Raw genomic sequence first — 20,079 nt, 5'->3', positions numbered from 1 at the left:
CATTTTGGCAGTAATGTAACATTAAACTTTTTTTTCCCAGTGTTGCAGATTTGGGCCAGACACTTAAATATTTTACTAGTATAATGTATGTACATTTATGTATTGTCACAATTTTTTTTTTAATTTCCATTTTTATTTTAGATTCAGAGGGTATGTGTGAAGGTTTGGTTAAAAGGGTATGTTGTGTGGTGCTGAGGTTTGGGCTTTTATTGGTCCTATCACCCAGATAGTGAACATGGTACCGAATAAGAAGTGTTTGGCCCTTGTCTCCCTCCCTCCCTACTTTTGGAGTCCCCATTGTCTATTGTTTCCATCCTTATGTCCATCTTTGATGCATTAAGTAAGTGGGATAATTACAAGAATTGATCTCTGGAATTGGTGAGACAATATGATGGGCTCTATGGCACAGATGGAAAAGTTGTAAACCCAAGATTTAGCTCTCACTTATAAGTGAGAACATAACAGTATTTGGTTTTTTATTTCTGCATTAGTTCACTTAGGCTAAAGGTCTCCAGCTGCATCCATGTTGCTGCAAAGGATATGATTTCATTCTTTTTTATGGCTGCATAGTATTCTGTGGTGTATATGTGCCACATTTTTGTTATCCAATCTGCCATTGATGGGAACCTAGATTTATTCTTTGTGTTTGCTATTGTGAATACTGCTGGGATAAACATACAAGCGCATGTGTCTTTTTAGGTAGAACAATTTATTTTTCTTTGGTTATATACCCAGCAATGGGATTGTTGGGTCAAATGATAGTTCTCTTTTTAGTTATTTGAGAACTCCAAGCTGCTTTTCATAGGGGCTGAACTAATTTGCCTTCTCACCAATAGTGTGTAATTATTCCCTTTTCTCCACAACCTCACCAGCATCTGTTATTTTTTTACTTTTTTATAGCCATTGTGACTGGCATGAGATGGTATCTCATTGTGGTTTTGATTTGCATCTCTTCGATGATTCGTGGTTTTTTCATGTTTGTTGGCATCTCTCATAGTCTTTTGAGGAGAGTGTGTTCATGTCCTTTGCTCACTTTTTAATGAGATTTTTTTTTCTTGTTAATTCGTTTAAGTTCCTTATAGATTCTGGATGTTAGTCCTTTATCAAATGCATAGTTTACAAATAATTTCTCCCATTCTGTAGGTTGTCTGTTTATTCTATTGAGAGTTCTTTTTGCTGTGCCAAAGCTCTTTAGTTTAATTAAGTCTCATTTGTCTATTTTTTATTTTGTTGCATTTGATTTTGGGGTCTTCATCATGAATTATTTGCCTAAGACAATGTATAGAAGAGTATGTCCTATATTTTCTTCTAGAATTTTTGTAGTTTGAGGTCTTACATTTAAGTCTTTAATTCATCTTGAGTTAATTTTTGTATATGGTAAGAAGTAGGGGTCTAGTTTTATTCTTCTGCATATGGTTAGCCAGTTTTCCCAGCACCATTTATCAAATAGGGTATCCTTTCCCCATTGTTTATTTTTGTCAACTTTGTCAAAGATATGTTGGTTGTAGATGTGTGGCTTTGTTTTAGGAGTCTCTATTCTGTTCCATCAGTCTGTGTATCTGTTTTTGTACCAATACCATGCTGTTTTGGTTATGGTAGCCCTGCAGTATAGTTTGAAGTCAGCTAATATGATACCTTCAGCTTTGTTCTTTTTGCTTAAGACTGCCGTGGCTATTCAGGCTCTGTTTTTGTTCCATATGAATTTAGAATAGTTTTTTCTAATTCTGTGAAAAATAACATTAATAATTTGATAGGAATAGCATTGATTCTCTAGATTGCTTTGGGCAGTATGGATATTTTAATGATACTGATTCTTCCAACCCATGAGCATGGAATGCTTTTCCATTTGTTGTGTCATTTATGATTTCTTTCAGCGGTGTTAGGTCTTGTAGTGATCTTTCAGCTCCTCAGTTAAGTGTATTCCTAGGTATTTTTGTGTCTGTGTGTGGCTTTGGTAAATGGGATTGCATTCTTGATTTGGTTCTCAGCTTTATCTGTGTATAGAAATGCTACTGATGGTTGTACATTTATTTTGTGTCCCGAGATTTGGCTGAAATTATTTATCAGGTCTAGGAGTCTTTTGGCGAAATCTTTAGGGTTTTCTAGGTTTAGAATCATATTGTCAGTGAAGAGGGATAATTTGACTACCTCTTTTCCTGTTTGAATGCCTTTTAGTTTTCTCTTGCCTGATTGCTCTGGCTGGGACTTCTAGTACTATGTTGAGTAGGAGTGGTGAGAGTGGGCATCCTTGTCTTGTCTCAGTTCTTAAGGGGAATTGCCCATTCAGAATGATGTTGGCTATTGATTTGTCATAGATGGCTCTTATTATTTTGAGATATGTTCCTTCTGTGCCTACTTTGTTGAGGTATATTGCCATAATTATTATGAAATAGTTACTGTGTATAAAGTCATTTTTTGTAAGCCAAGGAAAAGAGATGGATTTCTAGATGTGAAATTAATTGTACAAATAATCTATAATTGACCACACTTCTTTTTATTTTAGAAGACATTAGTGAATAATCTTGTTTCATGAGAAAGCCAAACCGCATACACATAAAACTATGATGTGAAGAATATTAAGTTTAGTGAATGGACAACAACTACTGACAGCCTAACCTATCCAACCATTCTTTTAGGTCTTAACATATTTCTCGGACCTTTATATATTTGGCCCTACCTTTTGTTTTGTTTTGTTTTTTTGAGACAGAGTCTCACTCTGTTGCCCACGCAGGAGTGCGGTGGCCCGATCTCAGCTCACTGCAACCTCCACCTTCCAGGTTCAAGCAATTCTCCTGCCTCAGCCTCCCAGATAGCTGGGATTACAGGTGCCCACCACCATGCCCAGCTATTTTGTACTTTTAGTAGAGATGGGTTTCACCATGTTGCCCAGGCTGGTCTCGAACGCCTGGCCTCAAGTGATCTGCCCCCCACTCCTTGGTCTCCCAAAGTGCTGGCATTATAGGTGTGAGCCACCGCGCCCAGCCTGGCTCTATCTTTTATGAAGCAAACATGACTTTAAGTAATAATCACAACTGTAAAAATATAATTATTTAATCTCTTCTCAAAAAATGGAGGGAGAGCCGGGCGCGGTGGCTCACGCCTGTAATCCCAGCTCTCAGGGAGGCAGAGGCGGGAGGATAGCTTGAGCCTAGGAGTTCGAGACCTGCCTGGGTAATACAGCGAGACCCCGTTCTCCACAAAAGGAAAAAAAAAAAGACAAAAAATGGAGGGAGAAGCATGTTTTTCCTTTTGTTGGTTGGAGGAAGTAAAACAAATTCAGATGGTACAATGACTTTTTCTATAACTTGGGTATTTAAATGTTTTCCAGCAAGGACAGTGTACATATTTATGGGAAGAATAACCTATTCAGCTGTACTGATGATTTTGGCATAGCATCCTATTGAGCCTTTTTTGGTCATCGCCCTTTTAATGAAATCTCTTCATTAACAAAAACTGATAATTTGTGTTTTTCTCATTACACATAAATTGTGCCTAACAGTTAATCCTTTTCTCATCATAGATAGTATCAGCATTTAAAGCAATGTCAGCGTTTCTTGCTGCCCTAAAAATGGTTTAAATAAAAGTGTGTGCTGCTCCCTAGTGAAGGAAACATGTGACTCATAAGCAGCTAGGAATACCTGATGATTTTATCTGACACCCTTGTGGGCAGATATACCATTAGAAGAATTCTACTTTATTAGAAACTCAACTTTTTATGAACATTGGTGCTAAGAATGTTCAGAGGTGATTGAAGTACTCAGTAATAATAATTGTTTTACTTCACTAATGAAGGATGTATTCATCCAACATTATAGTAGTGCTGATTTCTCAGCATCTCATTTGCATGTTATGAATGTACTTATATGTGGATCTTATCAAAATTAAACTTTTTTAAAACTTGTAAGCATTCCCTTAAGACTTTTGCTATTTATTCATTTCTCTTTTGCATTAATCTCACATATGTGCCCTTACTCCTTAGATAGTTCTCACATGAACACACCTTATTTTCCATATTAATTTCCTCTTTGAAAAAAATCTCTTAAGGCAGAAATCCTGACTGCCACTGCTGAGGAAGCAGCAAATGGTCTAAATCAGTTGTAGTGGTTTGTTCTATGTTTTAAAAAAAATATTGATTTGCTCAGAGCATATTTAACGTTAAACAAATATGCTTTTTCCAAAATGTGCAAATGTGTGTTTACCAATGTACAAAGAATCTGATACTGTGCTCTGTATACTATAGTTTTATCTTTTTTGTTTTAAAGAATGCTATTCATTCTGCAGAAACTTTAGTTGTGCCTTTTAATAATATGGGTAAGAGGGATTAGATGCTTTTTTTTCATGGTCTAGAGACATTCTGTGACATAACTTATTTTGTGTTTGCTCGGTTTTTTCAGATGGAAAAATTAATATTTTTGTTGTGAACATCAAGATGCTGTTATAAAGCACTGTGAGATCGCAAATGAAAATTAACTATGGCATATATAAATAACTGTACAACCACTATTTTACTTCAGTCAGTCAGATTCAAAGTATTTTGATTGTTTTATGGATCCTGTGAGCATCAATCACAAAGTTTCATCTAGTAGATAATTGTAGGTGCAATTGAGGAAATACTTTTTGCATAGCCCATTAATAAGTCATGCAAAAATAACTGCTTATTTTATTCTGCTTTTGTTCCTCCCAAGGTATAAAATAATTACAGGAAAGCCTTCTGGTGCAATATCTGGAGTACAGAAGGCAGAAAATGGACCAATTGACTGGAGCGGAGACATGCCTGTTTCTTGCAGTCTTTCTCGGTAAGTATAGTATACCTGATTCTCATCTTTTGCACTTGGGTGTTAGAAATCTTTGTTGCCTAAAACCACAGATACTCACGTACTGAAGTGTAGTTTGATTTTATTTTAATTGCTTTGATAAATGATTTTTGTCTTTGCTGCTATACGAATAATTTCCCCAGATCTGCATTAGGACACAGGGCATACATTTTTAAGATTGGTAATCACTGGTCTTGGAATTCTTCCCAGTGTGGGGATCCTGCTCAGGACCTTAGTACCTTTTATAATGACCTCCATATTGATGGATAACAAATAGTGGATTGGATATGAGTAAATTTCTCAACTGGAGTTGTAAAAAGCAAACAATGAAGAGATTTAGTATTACCTTGATTTAAAAAAATTCAAATTATTCAAAGGGTGAGAAATAATAGTTTTTTGTACTTTTTAGAATTTCAAATGTTCGTATGGGTCTTTAATGTCACAGACAGAAATCAAAAAAATTATATTGTCATTTAAGAATCCTGTTACCCCAAAGAAAGAATTATGGTAAAAGAAATTAAAAGTAGAAAGGAAATTATTTTCACTCTGGAAATAAAGCCAAGACATGCATCAGTATTTAGTGTTTGTGATTACTGAATTAACTTCCATTTTTCCTGACTGAGTATGGTAGTTATATAATACTTAATTGGACACAGGTTGAGTTACTGGCTTAACACCTGTTTTTAGTTGTGGGTACTTTTGTATGACTTTAAAGAAATAAATATATAAAACAAGCTAATAAAATATCACTTATCATTTTATATGTTGGGTTCTGTGAAAATTCATTTAAACCAAGAGTTCCAATGCTGAAATCATTTTCAAAAGCCACTGTTGTTAACAGTTTTTTGTGTGTGTTATTTTTAAAAGTTTCCAAAATGAAATTGTCATGCAGCTAGATTACTAAGAGAAATTCACTGTATTGGAGAGCAGAAATTTAATATTATAATTGTGATTTGTGTTAAATTTTGATTTAGGAAATACTCATTTTGGGAATCTTAGGCAAAACTGATAAAATGTAAAGGGCTCAGGAAATGAACACTTGCTGATAAGTAATATATTGCCAAAACTCAGAATCAAAAACATCTGATGATCTGAACTGCAGCATATTTCTGGAGGGTAACAGGCTTTACCTATTGAATCAGTCTTTAGCATACCACGTTATAAATTCTTTAAGAAAAATTGCTTAGATGCCAGAAAGTATATTATATAATTTTTTTTTGTTTTAAATAGTAAGAACTTTAAGTACTACAAATTAGCAGTGAAAACAACTACCAGAAATGTAATGGAGCTTGGCACGGTGGCATACACCTGTAATCCCAGCTACTCAGGAAGCTGAGGCAGGATACTTGAGCCCCAAAGTTTGAGACTGCAATGCATAAAGCATCTGTGAATAGCTGCTATACTTCAGCCTGGGCAATATAACAAGACCCCATTTCTAGAAGAGAAAAAGCTATAATCCCTTATTCATTGATGAGTGATATTAAATGAAGGTTATCTAGCTTTCTGAAAAGTTGACAGATTTTGAATTTTTAAAATTAGTCTAATATAGTAATAGTGACAGTTCCTTCGATTTGCTGGTATTACGATTTTTAACCTAGACAATATGACATAGTCACTCTTCAAGTAACTTTTCAATACTGTTTTAGGGGTCTTCAGGTTCTACTTACCCCTGTTCTTGCAAACATCCTTGAAGCAGATCAGGAAAAGTGTTGGGGTTTTGACCAGTTTTTTGCAGAAACTAGTGATATACTTCACCGAATGATAATTCATGTTTTTTCGCTACAACAAATGACAGCTCATAAGATTTATGTTCATAGCTATAATACGTAAGTATCTCTTTCTGTTTTCTTCTTAAATCAACATATTCTGTTATATAATATTTTCCTAAGTTAGGAAAAGAAATAGAAAAGATGCCTCAGCTTCACCAAAAGCACCCACTTCCCACATTGAAAATTATATTTAAGTGCTTAGTAAATTCCTTTTCACTTATTTTTGGAATAAAAGGATTGATATTCTAAAATGTATAGTTAAATTAGCTTGTTTCTTTAACTGTAAGTTTTACAAAACTATTTTCATTGCTGTGCTTTCTTTCAAGTTACATAATCACATAACCACAAATGGCATCTACCAATAAACGAGCCAGGTTTTACTAAGTGTACTATCCTGCCATGTTTAAAATATCAAAGCCTAAGTCTTCATAGTTTGCATGGTTATTTGCCTGTGATAACCATATGCAGATAATATGGTTATTATTAACCATAATAATGGTTAAAGCACCTGGTGCTGGAGAAATAATCAGTGTTTGTTTTATGTAAACAAAAACACATTACACCCATGTGATTAAAAAAACTGCCCATGTGATAAAACTGCATATAACATTTTGGTCAGTGATGGACCACATATATGACAGTGGTTCCGTAAGATTGTAATATCATATTTTTACTGTACCTTTTCTATGTTTAGATATGTTCAGATATACAAATACTGTTTCTAATTGTGTTACAGCTGCCTGCAGTATTCAGTACAGTAACATGCTGTACAAGTTTGTAGCCTACGAGCAGTAGGCTAGATACCATATAGCCTAGGTGTGTAGAAGGCTATACCATGTAGTTTTCTGTAAATATACTCTATGATGTTCACACAATGATGCATTTTTTGGAACTGTTCCCATCATAACCAATGCATGACTGTACACGTACATACACTTGCATGTAAAAATGAGTGTATTGGCGTTAATAGCTGGTTGTGATGCTTTGCTGTATGTAGGATGTCACCACTGGGGGAAGCTGGGGGAAGAATATATGGTGTCTCTCTTCATCATTTCTCAGAACTGCATGTGAATCTCCAATGATGTCAAAATGTTTCGTGAAAAGCTCACCCAGTGTGACTATAGTTAATAACAACTTAATTGTACATTTTAAAATAGCTTAAAAAGTACAATTTGATTGTCTGTAGCACAAAAGATAAATGCTTGACTGGATGGATACCTCATTCTCCATGGTGTGATTATTACGTACTGCATGTCTGTAACAAAACATCTCATGTACCTCATAAATATATACATTTCCTATGTACACACAAAATTAAAACGAAATTTTTTTAAAAGGTCACACAGTGGAGGCTTGTAGAGCCAAATTACAATATTGTTGCTGAAACATTTCTTTCGATGTCATTGATCTATTCATGGGGAAGCTATCTTTTCCCCTAAAGCATCATTTTGAAAATACCTACTTTTATTAATTTATTTAACAAACATATAGTCACATAACAAATGCTATTCTTGATTCTTTGCGTATTTAAGCCATTTAATCCTCACAACAATTCTGTGAAGTGGGGGTACTGTTATTATTTCCATTTTACTGATGAGGAAACAGTGCAGAGGAGTTAAGTCACTTACGGTTATATAAGAAGTTAGTGGAAGAGCTGAGATTTGAACCCAAGTATCTGATTCAAGTCAGTGCTCTAAACCTCTCTGCTATGTTGATTCTCTATTTGAAAATATTAAGAATCTTGGCCAGGCGTGGTGGCTTACACCTGTAATCCCAGTACTTTGGGAGGCCGAGGCGGGTGCATCATTGGAGGCCAGGAGTTCGAAACCAGCCTGGCCAACATGGTGTAACCCTGTCTCTACTAAAAATACAAAAATCAGCTGCATGTGGTGGTGCACGCCTATAATCCCAGCTACTTAGGAGGCTGAGACACAAGAATTGCTTGAACCCAGGAGGCGGAGGCTGCAGTGAGCCAAGATTGCGCCACTGCACTCCAGCCTAGGCAACAGAGCGAAACTCTGTCACGCACACACACAGAGAGAGAGAGAGAGAAAATATTAAGAATCCTGTATATTACACAGGTATCCAAACATAAAAATACTTTAGAATTGCTTACTATATGGACAGGTTACATGGAATGGAGTTTGTAGTATCCACATTAACAAAGCAAGTTTGTATGGACTGATTATGATCTTAGGAGTATGAATTAGAGATGGATGTTGTTGCACTCATTAAAAAAATTACACTTTATCCCCAGTTATAGTGTCCTTTTGAATTTTTCTCACACAGTGCTACTATATTTCATGAACTGGTATATAAACAAACCAAAATTCTCTCTTCAAATCAAGAACTTATCTATGAAGGGCGACGCTTAGTCTTAGAACCTGGAAGACTGGCACAGCATTTCCCTAAAACTACTGAGGAAAACCCCATATTTGTAGTAAGCCGGGAACCTCTGAATACCATAGGATTAATATATGAAAAAAGTAAGTTGGGATTTTCTCGTCGTTCTTACTAGCCGTTAGAAAAATACAGCCAGCCTGGGCAACATAGTGAGACCTTGTCTCTACAAAAAATAAAACAAAAATTAGCGGAGCATGGTGGCTTGCACCTGTAGTCCCAGCTACATGGGAGGCTGAGGTAGGAGCATCGTTTGAGCCCAGGAGGCAGAGGTTGCAGTAAGCTGAGACTGCACCACTGCACTCCAGCTTGGGAGACAGTGTGGGACCCTGTCTCAAAAACAAAAAAATAAATCCACAAAATCTGTCATTGTAGAAATGATTGTCATCTTTATAAAGCTGATGATCACATTAGTGTAAAACTTTCATAAACATTAAAATTTTATAAATTACTGTAGTTGAGAGTAATCATAAAATTGAAAAAGGCTTGTAGACATCATTTGACTTCAAATATTTTGTTTCATAAAATGATAAAGTCATTTGTCATACGTTTCACTGTAACTCTCTTTAAAAGTGTTTTGCTAACACTCAAAATTACCTTTTATATCATAAATTTCAGCAAATATATTTTGTTTCCAGTATGTATAGAACATTGTGCCAAGCTTTAGAGTCTAAGAAAATTAGATCTGCATTTTGAGAATCTTTTAAATTATTCATTCTACTGATAGAAAAAAAATGAATCCCCCAAGAAATTTTATGGTTCTTTGAAGAATTGGGATTTGATGTAGATTTAAAGAGAAGCATTTGGAAAAAACTCATTGTGTTGGAGTATTTTTTAAGCGAAAAAAAAAATTTGAAAAAACTCCTAGAAATACTGGAGGTAAAATTTGTTAGCGAGAATGAAACATTATTGTTTGCAAATTATTTTTTTTATCACAAAAAAGCTACATTAAAGATTTTTCCCAACTAATGCTTAATTTAGACATTCTGTTTTGCTCTAATAAAGGATAAAGCTGATTTTTTCAAAAAATTTCTTCTCATGTTTATTTACTTTCATATTTTAGTTTCCCGTCCCTAAAAGTAACAATCCACGTTGATTGATTTAAGATGGGGATTTCTAGCATGGCTAAGCGTATAGTATTAATGAATTTACTATGGTTAAAACATCTGAATTTAGTGTATTGTTATCAATAGTTGGAAAGGCCAAATAAAACATGCTATTGTTTGTTTTCTTCAATGGTATGCCTATATGACTTAGGGAAAAATTAATTCACTTAAATTGAATAAAACCCTTTCCAAGTTATTTGTTGGGCTTTTCTTTTTAACTTTTTATTCGTTTCTTAAATTTCATCTATATAAAAAGAAAAAATTCTCTCCTTTGAGGGTGACAGTTTGGCATTGTTTAAGATAATGTTTCAAGGATACATTTTTATTTATTATAATTTATAATCTATTTTTAACTCTTAGAAAATTGGTTTGTTGTGTTTTTTAAATTAAAAAAAACCTGTAAAAAAAAAATGTATAAGCTTGAATAAATTTGTAATTAAAAAGTTTTTCTTACCCTGTACCACAAATAGCAACCAAATTTTGGAACATTTTTATTTCTTTATTAGGCAATAACAGGGGTTGTGTGTTAGCCTGGCAAGAAAATTTCCAGTACCTTACTGCTTAATCAGGCATATTCGAATTAATGCGGAAAAAAAGGGGATACGATGGCGCCCTGCAATTGTGAGTAAATAGATTGAAATTTTTTAAAGTTGTTTTTTCATGTAGATGTTGCCCCATCAATTGATTTTTTTCTCTCTTCAAACTTAGTTAGGTACTTTGATTTTTTATTATAATACATTGTTTCACAATTTCATTTATAAAAAAAAAACAATTTAAGCAAAGCTCTTTTTTTTCATGACGGTTCCTATAATTGACCCTTGTGAAACAGGAAAAAAACCAAATTAAGTATTCTGAATTTTAAACTTAACACCACGCTATTAGGATGTGATGGCAAATGCATTTCTTTTCCTAGGACCTTGACTCGGTTGTCATTTCACTATGTTAGAAGTCTTTGGCTTGTTAGAATCCAGTACAGTCTGTACTTTCTAGCATTTAAGTCCTCAGAGTCTTCCTTAATTTCCTACCATTTTCCCAAATGAAGTACACAGTCCTTTTTTATCACACCATATTTTTTTTTTCTTTTTGAGACAGGGTCTCACTGTCACCCAGGCTGGAGTGCAGTGGCACAATCACAGATCACTGCAGCCTGAAACTCCTGGCCTCAAGTGATGCTACCCCCTCAGTTTCCCAAGTACCTGGGACTACAGGCATGCCCCACCATGCCCAGCTAATTTGTTTTTTTTTTAAGAGATGAAGGTCTAGTTATGTTGCCCAGGCTGGTCTCAAACTCTTGGGCTCAAGCAATCAGCCCGCCTCAACTGGGATTATAGGCATGAGCCACCACACCCAGCCTTCACAACATTGAGATATAATTCATATACTATTAATTCATGCATTTAAGCATACAGTTTAGTGGTTTTTATTATGTTCAGAGTTGTGCAGCCATCATCACTAATTTTAGAACATTTTCATCACCCCAGAAAGTATCTCTGCACCCATTAGTATTCACTCTCCATTTCCGCCTAAACAGCCCTGCCCTAGGCAACCACTAATATACCATTTGCCTGTTCCAGACATTTCATATAAATGAAATTATGCAATATGAATATATAATCTAACGAGCAATTTAAAAGTTAATTTTTAAAAACTAGACCACTTAATATAGTTATTCTAGATCAGAATAATCATCTAGTTTAAATAGTTTCTTCCTGAAAGTGACTCTAAGAAATGTAAGATGGATATAATTTTTTCCTGTTTTATACTTTTCATGATTTATAAACGTCATCTTTCCATCTGAAAAAAATGGAAAATACATAATCTCTTTTGGGATTTATGTTTATTTCTATACATCATTCAAAGCTTTTGAATTTTGCATACACGTCATGATGGCCTTGTGGCCTACAGATGCTAAGAACTTTGTTTTCTGCGCTGATGTCGCTACGTATGTGCCCTTGGACTGTAATGCTTTTGACAGTTTATGTATGCCTACCTCATACCCACCCCTTCTTGCAAAAATGTATATGAAGCATTTCATCACTCTTTTTAGGCTCCTTCTTTTTTTCTGTTAGCATTATATGAAACCCATAAATTTGTGTTTATATTTTTCACTGTGTTCACATATCTAAGTTCCTAAGCCTATGCCTTTTTGTTCCACTAAGAATCTTCCTTGTTTTACTGGTTTCTGGAAAAATCTCTATGTACTAATATTCATTTTCTCTCTTATCTACCGTCAGTCGCTGATCCATGAAGCTTTTATTCCTTTTACTTACTAGCTTATAGTCCAATAAGTCATGAGAAAATAGTTTTAATGTAAACCACTGTTGGCAAACATTTTCTTTAAAGATTCGGTCTAATATTTTAGACTTTGTGGGCTGCGTATGGTCTCTTCTTTGTTTTTACAGTCTTTAAAAGTGTAACGTTAGCTCATGGGCCATATAAAAGCAGGCCTCAAGTCTTAGTTTGTTGATCCCTGATGTAGACCAAAAGCCCTTCAATTGTATATTACTGTGTCATCCTTCTTCAGAGATCACATCATAAGTTGAGCATCCCTAATAAAAAAAAATTCACTAATAAAAAAGTCACAACTTTTTGCTCGAAGTTTATGCTCAAAGGAAATACTCATTGGAACATTTTGGATTCTCAGATTAGGGATGCTTAACCAGTATGTATATATGCAAATATTCCAAAATCCAAAATCTGAAACACTTCTGGTCCCAAGAATTTCAGATAAGAGATATTCAACCTGCAGTTGGTTTGAAGTATGAATCAAACAGTAGTCTACTATGAGTAGTAAAAATTAATTCTGGTGGTATAAACTGTAATGCTCTACAAACTATTTGTGTAATTGTAGATTAGTTTTTACTTCTTAATGTAATATTAATACCTTAGGTTTCTAAACTGTTAACCTAAGTAGTAATGGTTTATGAAAATATGAGTTCCCTAGATATATATAAGGGTTACAGAAATGCTTTTAATAATAGTGTCTCAAAAGTGTGAATTGACTAATATCAAGAATATTGTTATAAAATGTTTTGAACAGTAGTACTGCAGTATAATTAGTGAAAGATAAGAAAAGTAACTCCTTACATAAAAAAAATTTTCTTTTTTTAGTGAATTAATTAAAGATGATTACAATGAAACTGTTCACAAAAAGACAGAAGTTGTGATCACATTGGATTTCTGTATCAGAAACATTGAAAAAACTGTGAAAGTGTGAGTAGACTACTTCCTTACTAGTAGGGGTTAAATTATTAAATGTTCCATTTCTGTTTAATTGATTTAGTTATCCTTGGCACAATATGGCATGCTGTGCTAGGGTTTATATTAAAGATCAGCGGCTGGGCACGGTAACTCATGCCTGTAATCCGAGCACTTTGGGAGGCCAAGGTGGGTGGATCACGAGGTCAAGAGATCGAGCCCATCCTGGCCAACACGGTGAAACCCTGTCTCTACTAAAAATACAAAAATTAGCTGGGTGTGATGGTGTACACCTGTAGTCCCAGCTACTCGGGAGGCTGAGGCAGGAGAATCACTTGAACCCAGAAGGCAGAGGTTGCAGTGAGCTGAGATTGTGCCACTGCACTCCAGCCTGGTGACAGAGCAAGACTCCATCTCAAAGAATAAAATAAAGATCAGCCTTAGATTAGTGATTACTTCATCATCACAAAGGCAAAAATGCCAGTTTTCTTGGTAAGAAATGAACACCATCTGTTACTGGCATTTCCTCCCAGCCATTGGGTAGGAAAAGGTAGTGGGAAAAACATCTCATTTCTATCTTGTAAAACAGAAACTGTGAATAAGAAAATAGGAAACCTGTAATCAACAAAGGAAATAGGAGGAGGTATTCTAGAACAGCCTTTTAGTAGTATTTTTAGAAGTATAGGAATTACTTTTAGTTTATTCTTACTTGTGAATCTTATTCTTGAGAACGTGTTTTGAAAGAATGATATTTTAACTGCCCCTTTCTAGAATATACTATTTGTGCTGCAGAGGAAATACAATAAATGAAATCAGTAATCACTATTGACCTTCATTAATTCTGAAATGTATTTTTACTATTATCCTGACATATGATTACTTGAAATTAATTGGTCTTTTCTGTTTTATCCATCCTTTGATCTGCAAATTTAAAATAGAAGAAGATAAAATTCCTTCTTCAGGCAGGCATCATGGTTTTGTTGTTGTTGTTGTTGTTGTTTTTTGAGACAGAGTCTCACTCTGTCATGTAGGCTGGAGTGCAGTCGCGCAATCTCTGCTCACTGCAACCTCCGCCTCCTGGGTTCAAGTGATTCTCCTGCCTCAGCCTCCCAAGTAGCTGGGACTACAGGCGCATGTCACCACGCCCGGCTAATTTTTTGTGTGTATTTTTAGTAGAGATGGGGTTTTACCACATTAGACAGGATGGTTTCCATCTCCTGACCTCGTGATCTTCCCACCTCCCAAGGTGCTGGGATTACAGGCGTGAGCTACCACGCCTGGCCAGCATCAGGTTTTTTTTTAACAATCTGCTGGCTTACAGACTTTGAATCAATTTTTTACTTTTAAATGGTTATGATGAAAGCTCAAATTATTATTTATAAAGCATCTTTTTAAAACTGTGTATTGATTATACTCATTTAATTTTCTCTTTTGACTTTTCATATAGATATGAAAAGTTAATGAAGATCAACCTAGAAGCGGCAGAGTTAGGTGAAATTTCAGACATACACACCAAATTGTTGAGAGTAAGTATTTACAAAATTATGAAAACTGTAAGCTCATAACCTATTCCTTTGCTGGCACTATTAGATTTAAACGTTCTTAGGTGCTAGGCATGATAGTACACACCTATGGTTGCAGCTACTCAGGAGGCCGAGGCAGGAGGATCACTTGAACTGAGGCATTAAAGGCTGCCCCGAGTTATGATGGTGCCACTGCACCCTAGCCTGGGCAACAGCACAAAATCTTGTCTGTAAAATAAATAATTTAAATAAAGAAACTTATAGAGATGATGTTTCTCACTGCAGAGAAAGAATATTTTCCAATCTTTAGAAGCTTCTTTACAATATTAAATACTATTACTGCCTTGAAATTTTTTGTAACATATTCAAATGCCTACTGTAATTTAAACCTCTCTCTCTCTGTCTCTCTCTCTCTCAGTGTTTAAATCCATAATGCTCTTGTGTTGTTGCTGTGGCAGTTAAAGCAAGTTCATAAATGTAATTTCACATGCAGTTGAATGTAAAGTGCTTGAGCTTGTTTAGAAATAGATTTAAATTAGGCTGGGCACGGTGGCTTATGCCTGTAATTCCAGCACTTTGGGAAGCCAAGGCAGGTGGATCACCTGAGGTCAGGAGTTCGAGACCAGCCTGGCCAACATGGTGAAACCCTGTGTCGTTAGCTGCGTGTGGTGGTGGGCGCCTGTAATCCCAGCTGCTTGGGAGGCTGAGGCAGGAGAATCACTTGGACCCAGGAGGCGGAGGTTGCAGTGAGCCAAGATCACACCATTGCACTCCATCCTGTGTGACAAAAGCAAAACTCCCATCTCAAAAAAAAAAAAATTAAATTAGAAAATATTATCAGAGTTTTTTTCTAAAATAAAAAGGAAAGAAAGATTTGAGATCCTCAAGGCAGTAAGCACTTCTATAACTAGAAAAAGAAATGAAGACAAGTCTCTACCCTGCTAAAAAATACAAAAGAATCTCAGGGAGTCTCTGAATCTCTTATTAAAATGTATTATAGAAGTGCATAGGTTTATATATTAGTAATCAGTGAGAGCTGATTACTAATCCCAGACCTGCCCCATTTACCTGCCTACTCATGGTTGGCTACTTAAGCAAGGCCTTTTAATTCTTTGCATCCTTGGTTTCTTTTTCAGCAATTTCTTACCCTGCCCATCTTATGGGTTGTTGTACTAATTAAATGAGATAAATAAAAATACTGTACTCTTGGCTGGGTGTGGTGGCTCACACTGTAGTCCCAGCACTTGGAGAGGCTGAGTTGGATCACTTGAGTCCAGGAATTCAAGACCAACCTGGGCAACATGACAAAACCCCATCTCTACAAAAAATACAAAAAAATTAGCCAGGCATGGTGGTGCACGCCTGTAGACCCAGCTACTTGGGAGGCTGAGATGGGAGGATCACTTGAGCCCAGGAGGCGAAGGTTACAGTGAGCCGAGATCATGCCACTTGCACTCCAGCCTGGGTGATAGAGCCAAGACTGTCTCAAAATAAATAAATAAATGTATTGTAGTCTTGCAAGCTTTTAGTAGTTGAAGTATTCTTTCATAAGAATGGATGTTAAATTAAAAGTAAAAGGAACTTGATACAATATCCTTTTCACTTTCCAGCTTAGGCTGATGTTTAGCTGTTTCTTTTCCTCAGTTTTAGATCTCAAAGAGTGGTTTTCAAAATATGAGTAATGAACAACTAATAGGTTATGAAGTTGAGTGCATTGTAATCAGCAATGTATTTTTCAGTGGAACAGAAGAGAAAATGTCAGAATGCGTCACATAAGGAAATCATTATTCATGAAACTTTGAATTCAGGTATATACACACTTTAAATGTTACTGAGTTAAAACAGTGAGTTTCTTACTATGAGTTCTGGTCAAGAAAGTTTGAAAAACACAGCTATAGAATAAAGTGATTAAAAGTCAGAAAGCACAAAATAGTCTTCCCCAGTATTTGTCTGCATTTAAATATAGGCAGCCATATTGCTGTCAGTGTTTTATATTCTTTCTCTGCTTTCACCCTAGAACATGATTTACCTGCTCATAGGCCTAGTGGACATTTATTTCCAGGGCCAGCATCATTTGAGCACTTTAAATCAAAATTAATATATTTTCTTTTGGGGATCTCAAAATGTTTCTCATTTTTGTGACATTCCTGTGAAATTGAGATTTCTTTAAAAAAAAAAACAAAAAAACAAAAAAAAAAACAGAGTTTCCCTCTTGTTGCCCAGGCTAGAGTGCAATGGCACAATCTCGGCTCACCGCAGCCTCCACCTCCTGGGTTCAAGCGATTCTCCTGCCTCAGCCTCCCAAGTAGCTGGGATTACAGGCATGTGCCACCACGCCCAGCTAATTTTGTATTTTTAGTAGACACGAGGTTTCTCCATGTTGGTCAGGCTGGTCTGGAACTCCCAACCTCAAGTGATCTGCCCGCCTTGGCCTCCCAAAGTGCTGGGAGTACAGGCATGAGCCACCTCACCCGACCAAAATTAAGATTTCTTATGAGAAAGCATAGATGACTAATAGCTTGAGGTAATGGAGTCTTATGACATCAGGACTTCTCACTTCAAACCAACTACTTTTCCCTAGATTTCATTTTTTCTCTTTTTTTTTTTTTTTTTTTTTAGTAGAGACGAGGTTTCACCGTGGTCTCGATCTCCTGACCTTGTGATCTGCCCCCTCGGCCTCCCAAAGTGCTGGGATTACAGGCGTGAGCCACCGCACCCGGCCTCTTTTTCTTTTTTTTGAGATGGAGTCTCGCTCTGTCGCCAGGCTGGAGTGCAATGGCACGATCTCGGCTCACTGCAAATTCTGCCTCCTGGGTTTGTGCCATTCTCCTGCCTCAGCCTCCTGTGCCTGGCTTCCTATTGGAGACCTTGAAGAAATTTTTCCCACACAAAAGTAAAATTTATAAGTGGAAAAAATACCACATATATTCTGCACCCAAAAAATGATTCTTAGAAGTTTTTATCCATTGCCCTGCAGCAGTGGTTCTCAGAGCGACTCCTGGGTCACAGGGCTCAGTGGTTCACACCTATAATCCCAGAACTTTGGGAGGCTGAGGTGGGCGGATCACTTGAGGCCAGGAGTTTGAGACCAGCCTGGCCAACATGGTGAAACCCTGTCTCTACTAAAAATACAAAAATTAACCGGTGTAGTGGCAGACGCTTGTAATCCCAGCTACTGGGGAGGCTGAGGCAAGAGAATCACTTGAACCTGGGAGATGGAGGTTGCTGTGAGCCAAGATCATGCCACTGCACTCCAGCCTGGGCGACAGAGACCCTGTCTCAAAAAATAAAAAATAAGAAGAGTGGCTTCTGGGCCAGCAGCTTCAGCCTCACATGGGAACTTATTAGAAATGCACATTTTGGGACCCCACCTCGGATATGTTGAGTCAGCAACTCAGCTGGCAGAACCCAGCAAAGGCCCTTTTTAATAAGCCTTCCAGGTGATTCTTATGCTGCTAAAATTTGGGTAATCACTCTTTTCATTTTCTTGTATATGTATTATTAAATGATTGTTACTCTACAAACATATGGTTGTTATTTTTACTTTTTGTATAACATTATAGTGTAGGCATTTTCCAGGTTTTTTTGGTAATACCATTTTCTTAATGATATCATGTTGCAGCCAGTGGATTTATTACAGTCTTACTTATTCTTCCTCTACTGTTGGTACTTTAGTTTGCTTTTCACTCTTCTATGTAATGCTGTAAGAAATGACTTTTTCCATAAACTGTTTTCCATATATTGGATGTATAAGTTAACACATTTTAAACATTAATGTTAAAAAAGACACAAAGCATAAAAACCAAGATATATATTTGATCATATAAAAATTTAAGCCAGGCACAGTGGCTCATACCTATAATCCCAGCACTTTGGGAGGCCAAAGTGGGGGTAGACTGGTTGAGCTCAGGAGTTCAAGACCAGTCTAGGCAACACGGTGAAACCCCATCTCTACCAAAAAAACAAAAACAAAAATTCTCAAGGCGTGATGGCACGCACTTGTATCCCATCTACTCAGGAGGCTTAAGTTGAGAGGATAACTTGAACTCAGAAGGCAGCGGTTGCAGGGAGCTGAGATTACACCACTGCACTCCACCCTGGGTGACAGAATGAGACTCTTTCAAAAATAAAATAAAAATTTAAGATCTCTATATGTTTAAAAAATGCTAGAACGCAAATAAGTTGGGAAAATGTGATAAAGGGTTTTTTATAAAAATAACTCATACAAATTGATAAGGAAAATAGTCTGCAAAAAATAGATGAGCAAAGAACATTTAGAGACAATTTATAAATGAAGAAAATATATCTGGTGAAAACACTCTTAAAAAAATGCTCAAATCCAATAGCAAGAAAAAATTGCTTGTTAAAACAGTAAGATACTATTTTTGTCTTTCAGATTTTCAAGGCTTAAAAAATTATAATTCCATTGCTGACAAGAGTGTGGTTTAAAGAGCACCCTTGTTTTTTGCTAGTGGCAATGTCAGCTGCTACTGACAACATTATTTGAAAGGCAATAGTGTGTATCAGGACCTTTAAAATATTTGGACTTACTTATCCTTTAAGCCTAACCTTCATCCTTTCTTCATAAATTTTAGAAATACTGTATGCATTTCTGTGGTAGGTAAGTGATAAATTTCCTAAGCTTAAAATGAACAGAATCTTAGGTGAGGTTTCTTTTCATTTTCTGTTTTTAAGAGGAGTTGCTTTGGTTTGGCCTCTTAAACAAGAAGAGCACAAATCTTGCTACCTACACAGTTGATACTTGGGACTGTTCTAGTAGTTCTATTTAATTTTCACAACAGGGCTGTGAGATGGAGAATTAACCACTTTTTATGGATAAGGAAACAAGATTAGAAGTATTTTACATGTGGTTTTAGAAGGGTATTGAATGAAATGTTTTATAAGATGTACTAGTGCTGGTCTCATGTTTTATTATCATACTGTACCCCTGGTGGAAATCAATGTAAGGAACTCTTGTATTTAAAAATGGAAATAATTACTGTGCCTTTGAATTGAAGTAATCTACAAAAGAAATGTGGTCCACACTTTAGACTTTGTTGGTACTGTGATAATCGTTTCTGGCTTTTGGCAACCTGGATCTGAACCTTTGGTTTTATTTAGCTTTCCAGTTCTCAGGGAACAATAGAAACCAGTCTTCAGGATATTGACAGCAGATTATCTCCAGGTGGATCGCTGGCAGATGCATGGGCACATCAAGAAGGCACTCATCCAAAAGATAGAAAGTAGGTTATAGCTTTGTGCGTAGTTT

At 36.1% G+C, this 20,079-nt stretch overlaps 1 protein-coding gene across 1 annotated transcript in view; it reads left to right on the top strand.

Annotated features, from left to right (window-relative positions):
• The window catches only part of TBK1 (TANK binding kinase 1), a 56,760-nt gene that overhangs the window by 30,163 nt on the left and 6,518 nt on the right, over positions 1-20,079 (top strand). Inside the window, 8 exon segments of the mRNA XM_017872527.1 lie at positions 4,686-4,796; positions 6,461-6,640; positions 8,873-9,100; positions 10,620-10,699; positions 11,257-11,260; positions 13,201-13,302; positions 14,735-14,813; positions 19,932-20,053. Of these exon segments, the coding sequence (XP_017728016.1) occupies positions 4,686-4,796; positions 6,461-6,640; positions 8,873-9,100; positions 10,620-10,699; positions 11,257-11,260; positions 13,201-13,302; positions 14,735-14,813; positions 19,932-20,053 (906 nt within the window).

The sequence above is a fragment of the Rhinopithecus bieti genome, unplaced genomic scaffold (genome assembly GCF_001698545.2).
Source record: "Rhinopithecus bieti isolate Rb0 unplaced genomic scaffold, ASM169854v2 scaffold_1103, whole genome shotgun sequence".
Taxonomy (NCBI): domain Eukaryota; kingdom Metazoa; phylum Chordata; class Mammalia; order Primates; family Cercopithecidae; genus Rhinopithecus; species Rhinopithecus bieti.
This window is presented reverse-complemented; position numbering and strand designations above follow the sequence as displayed.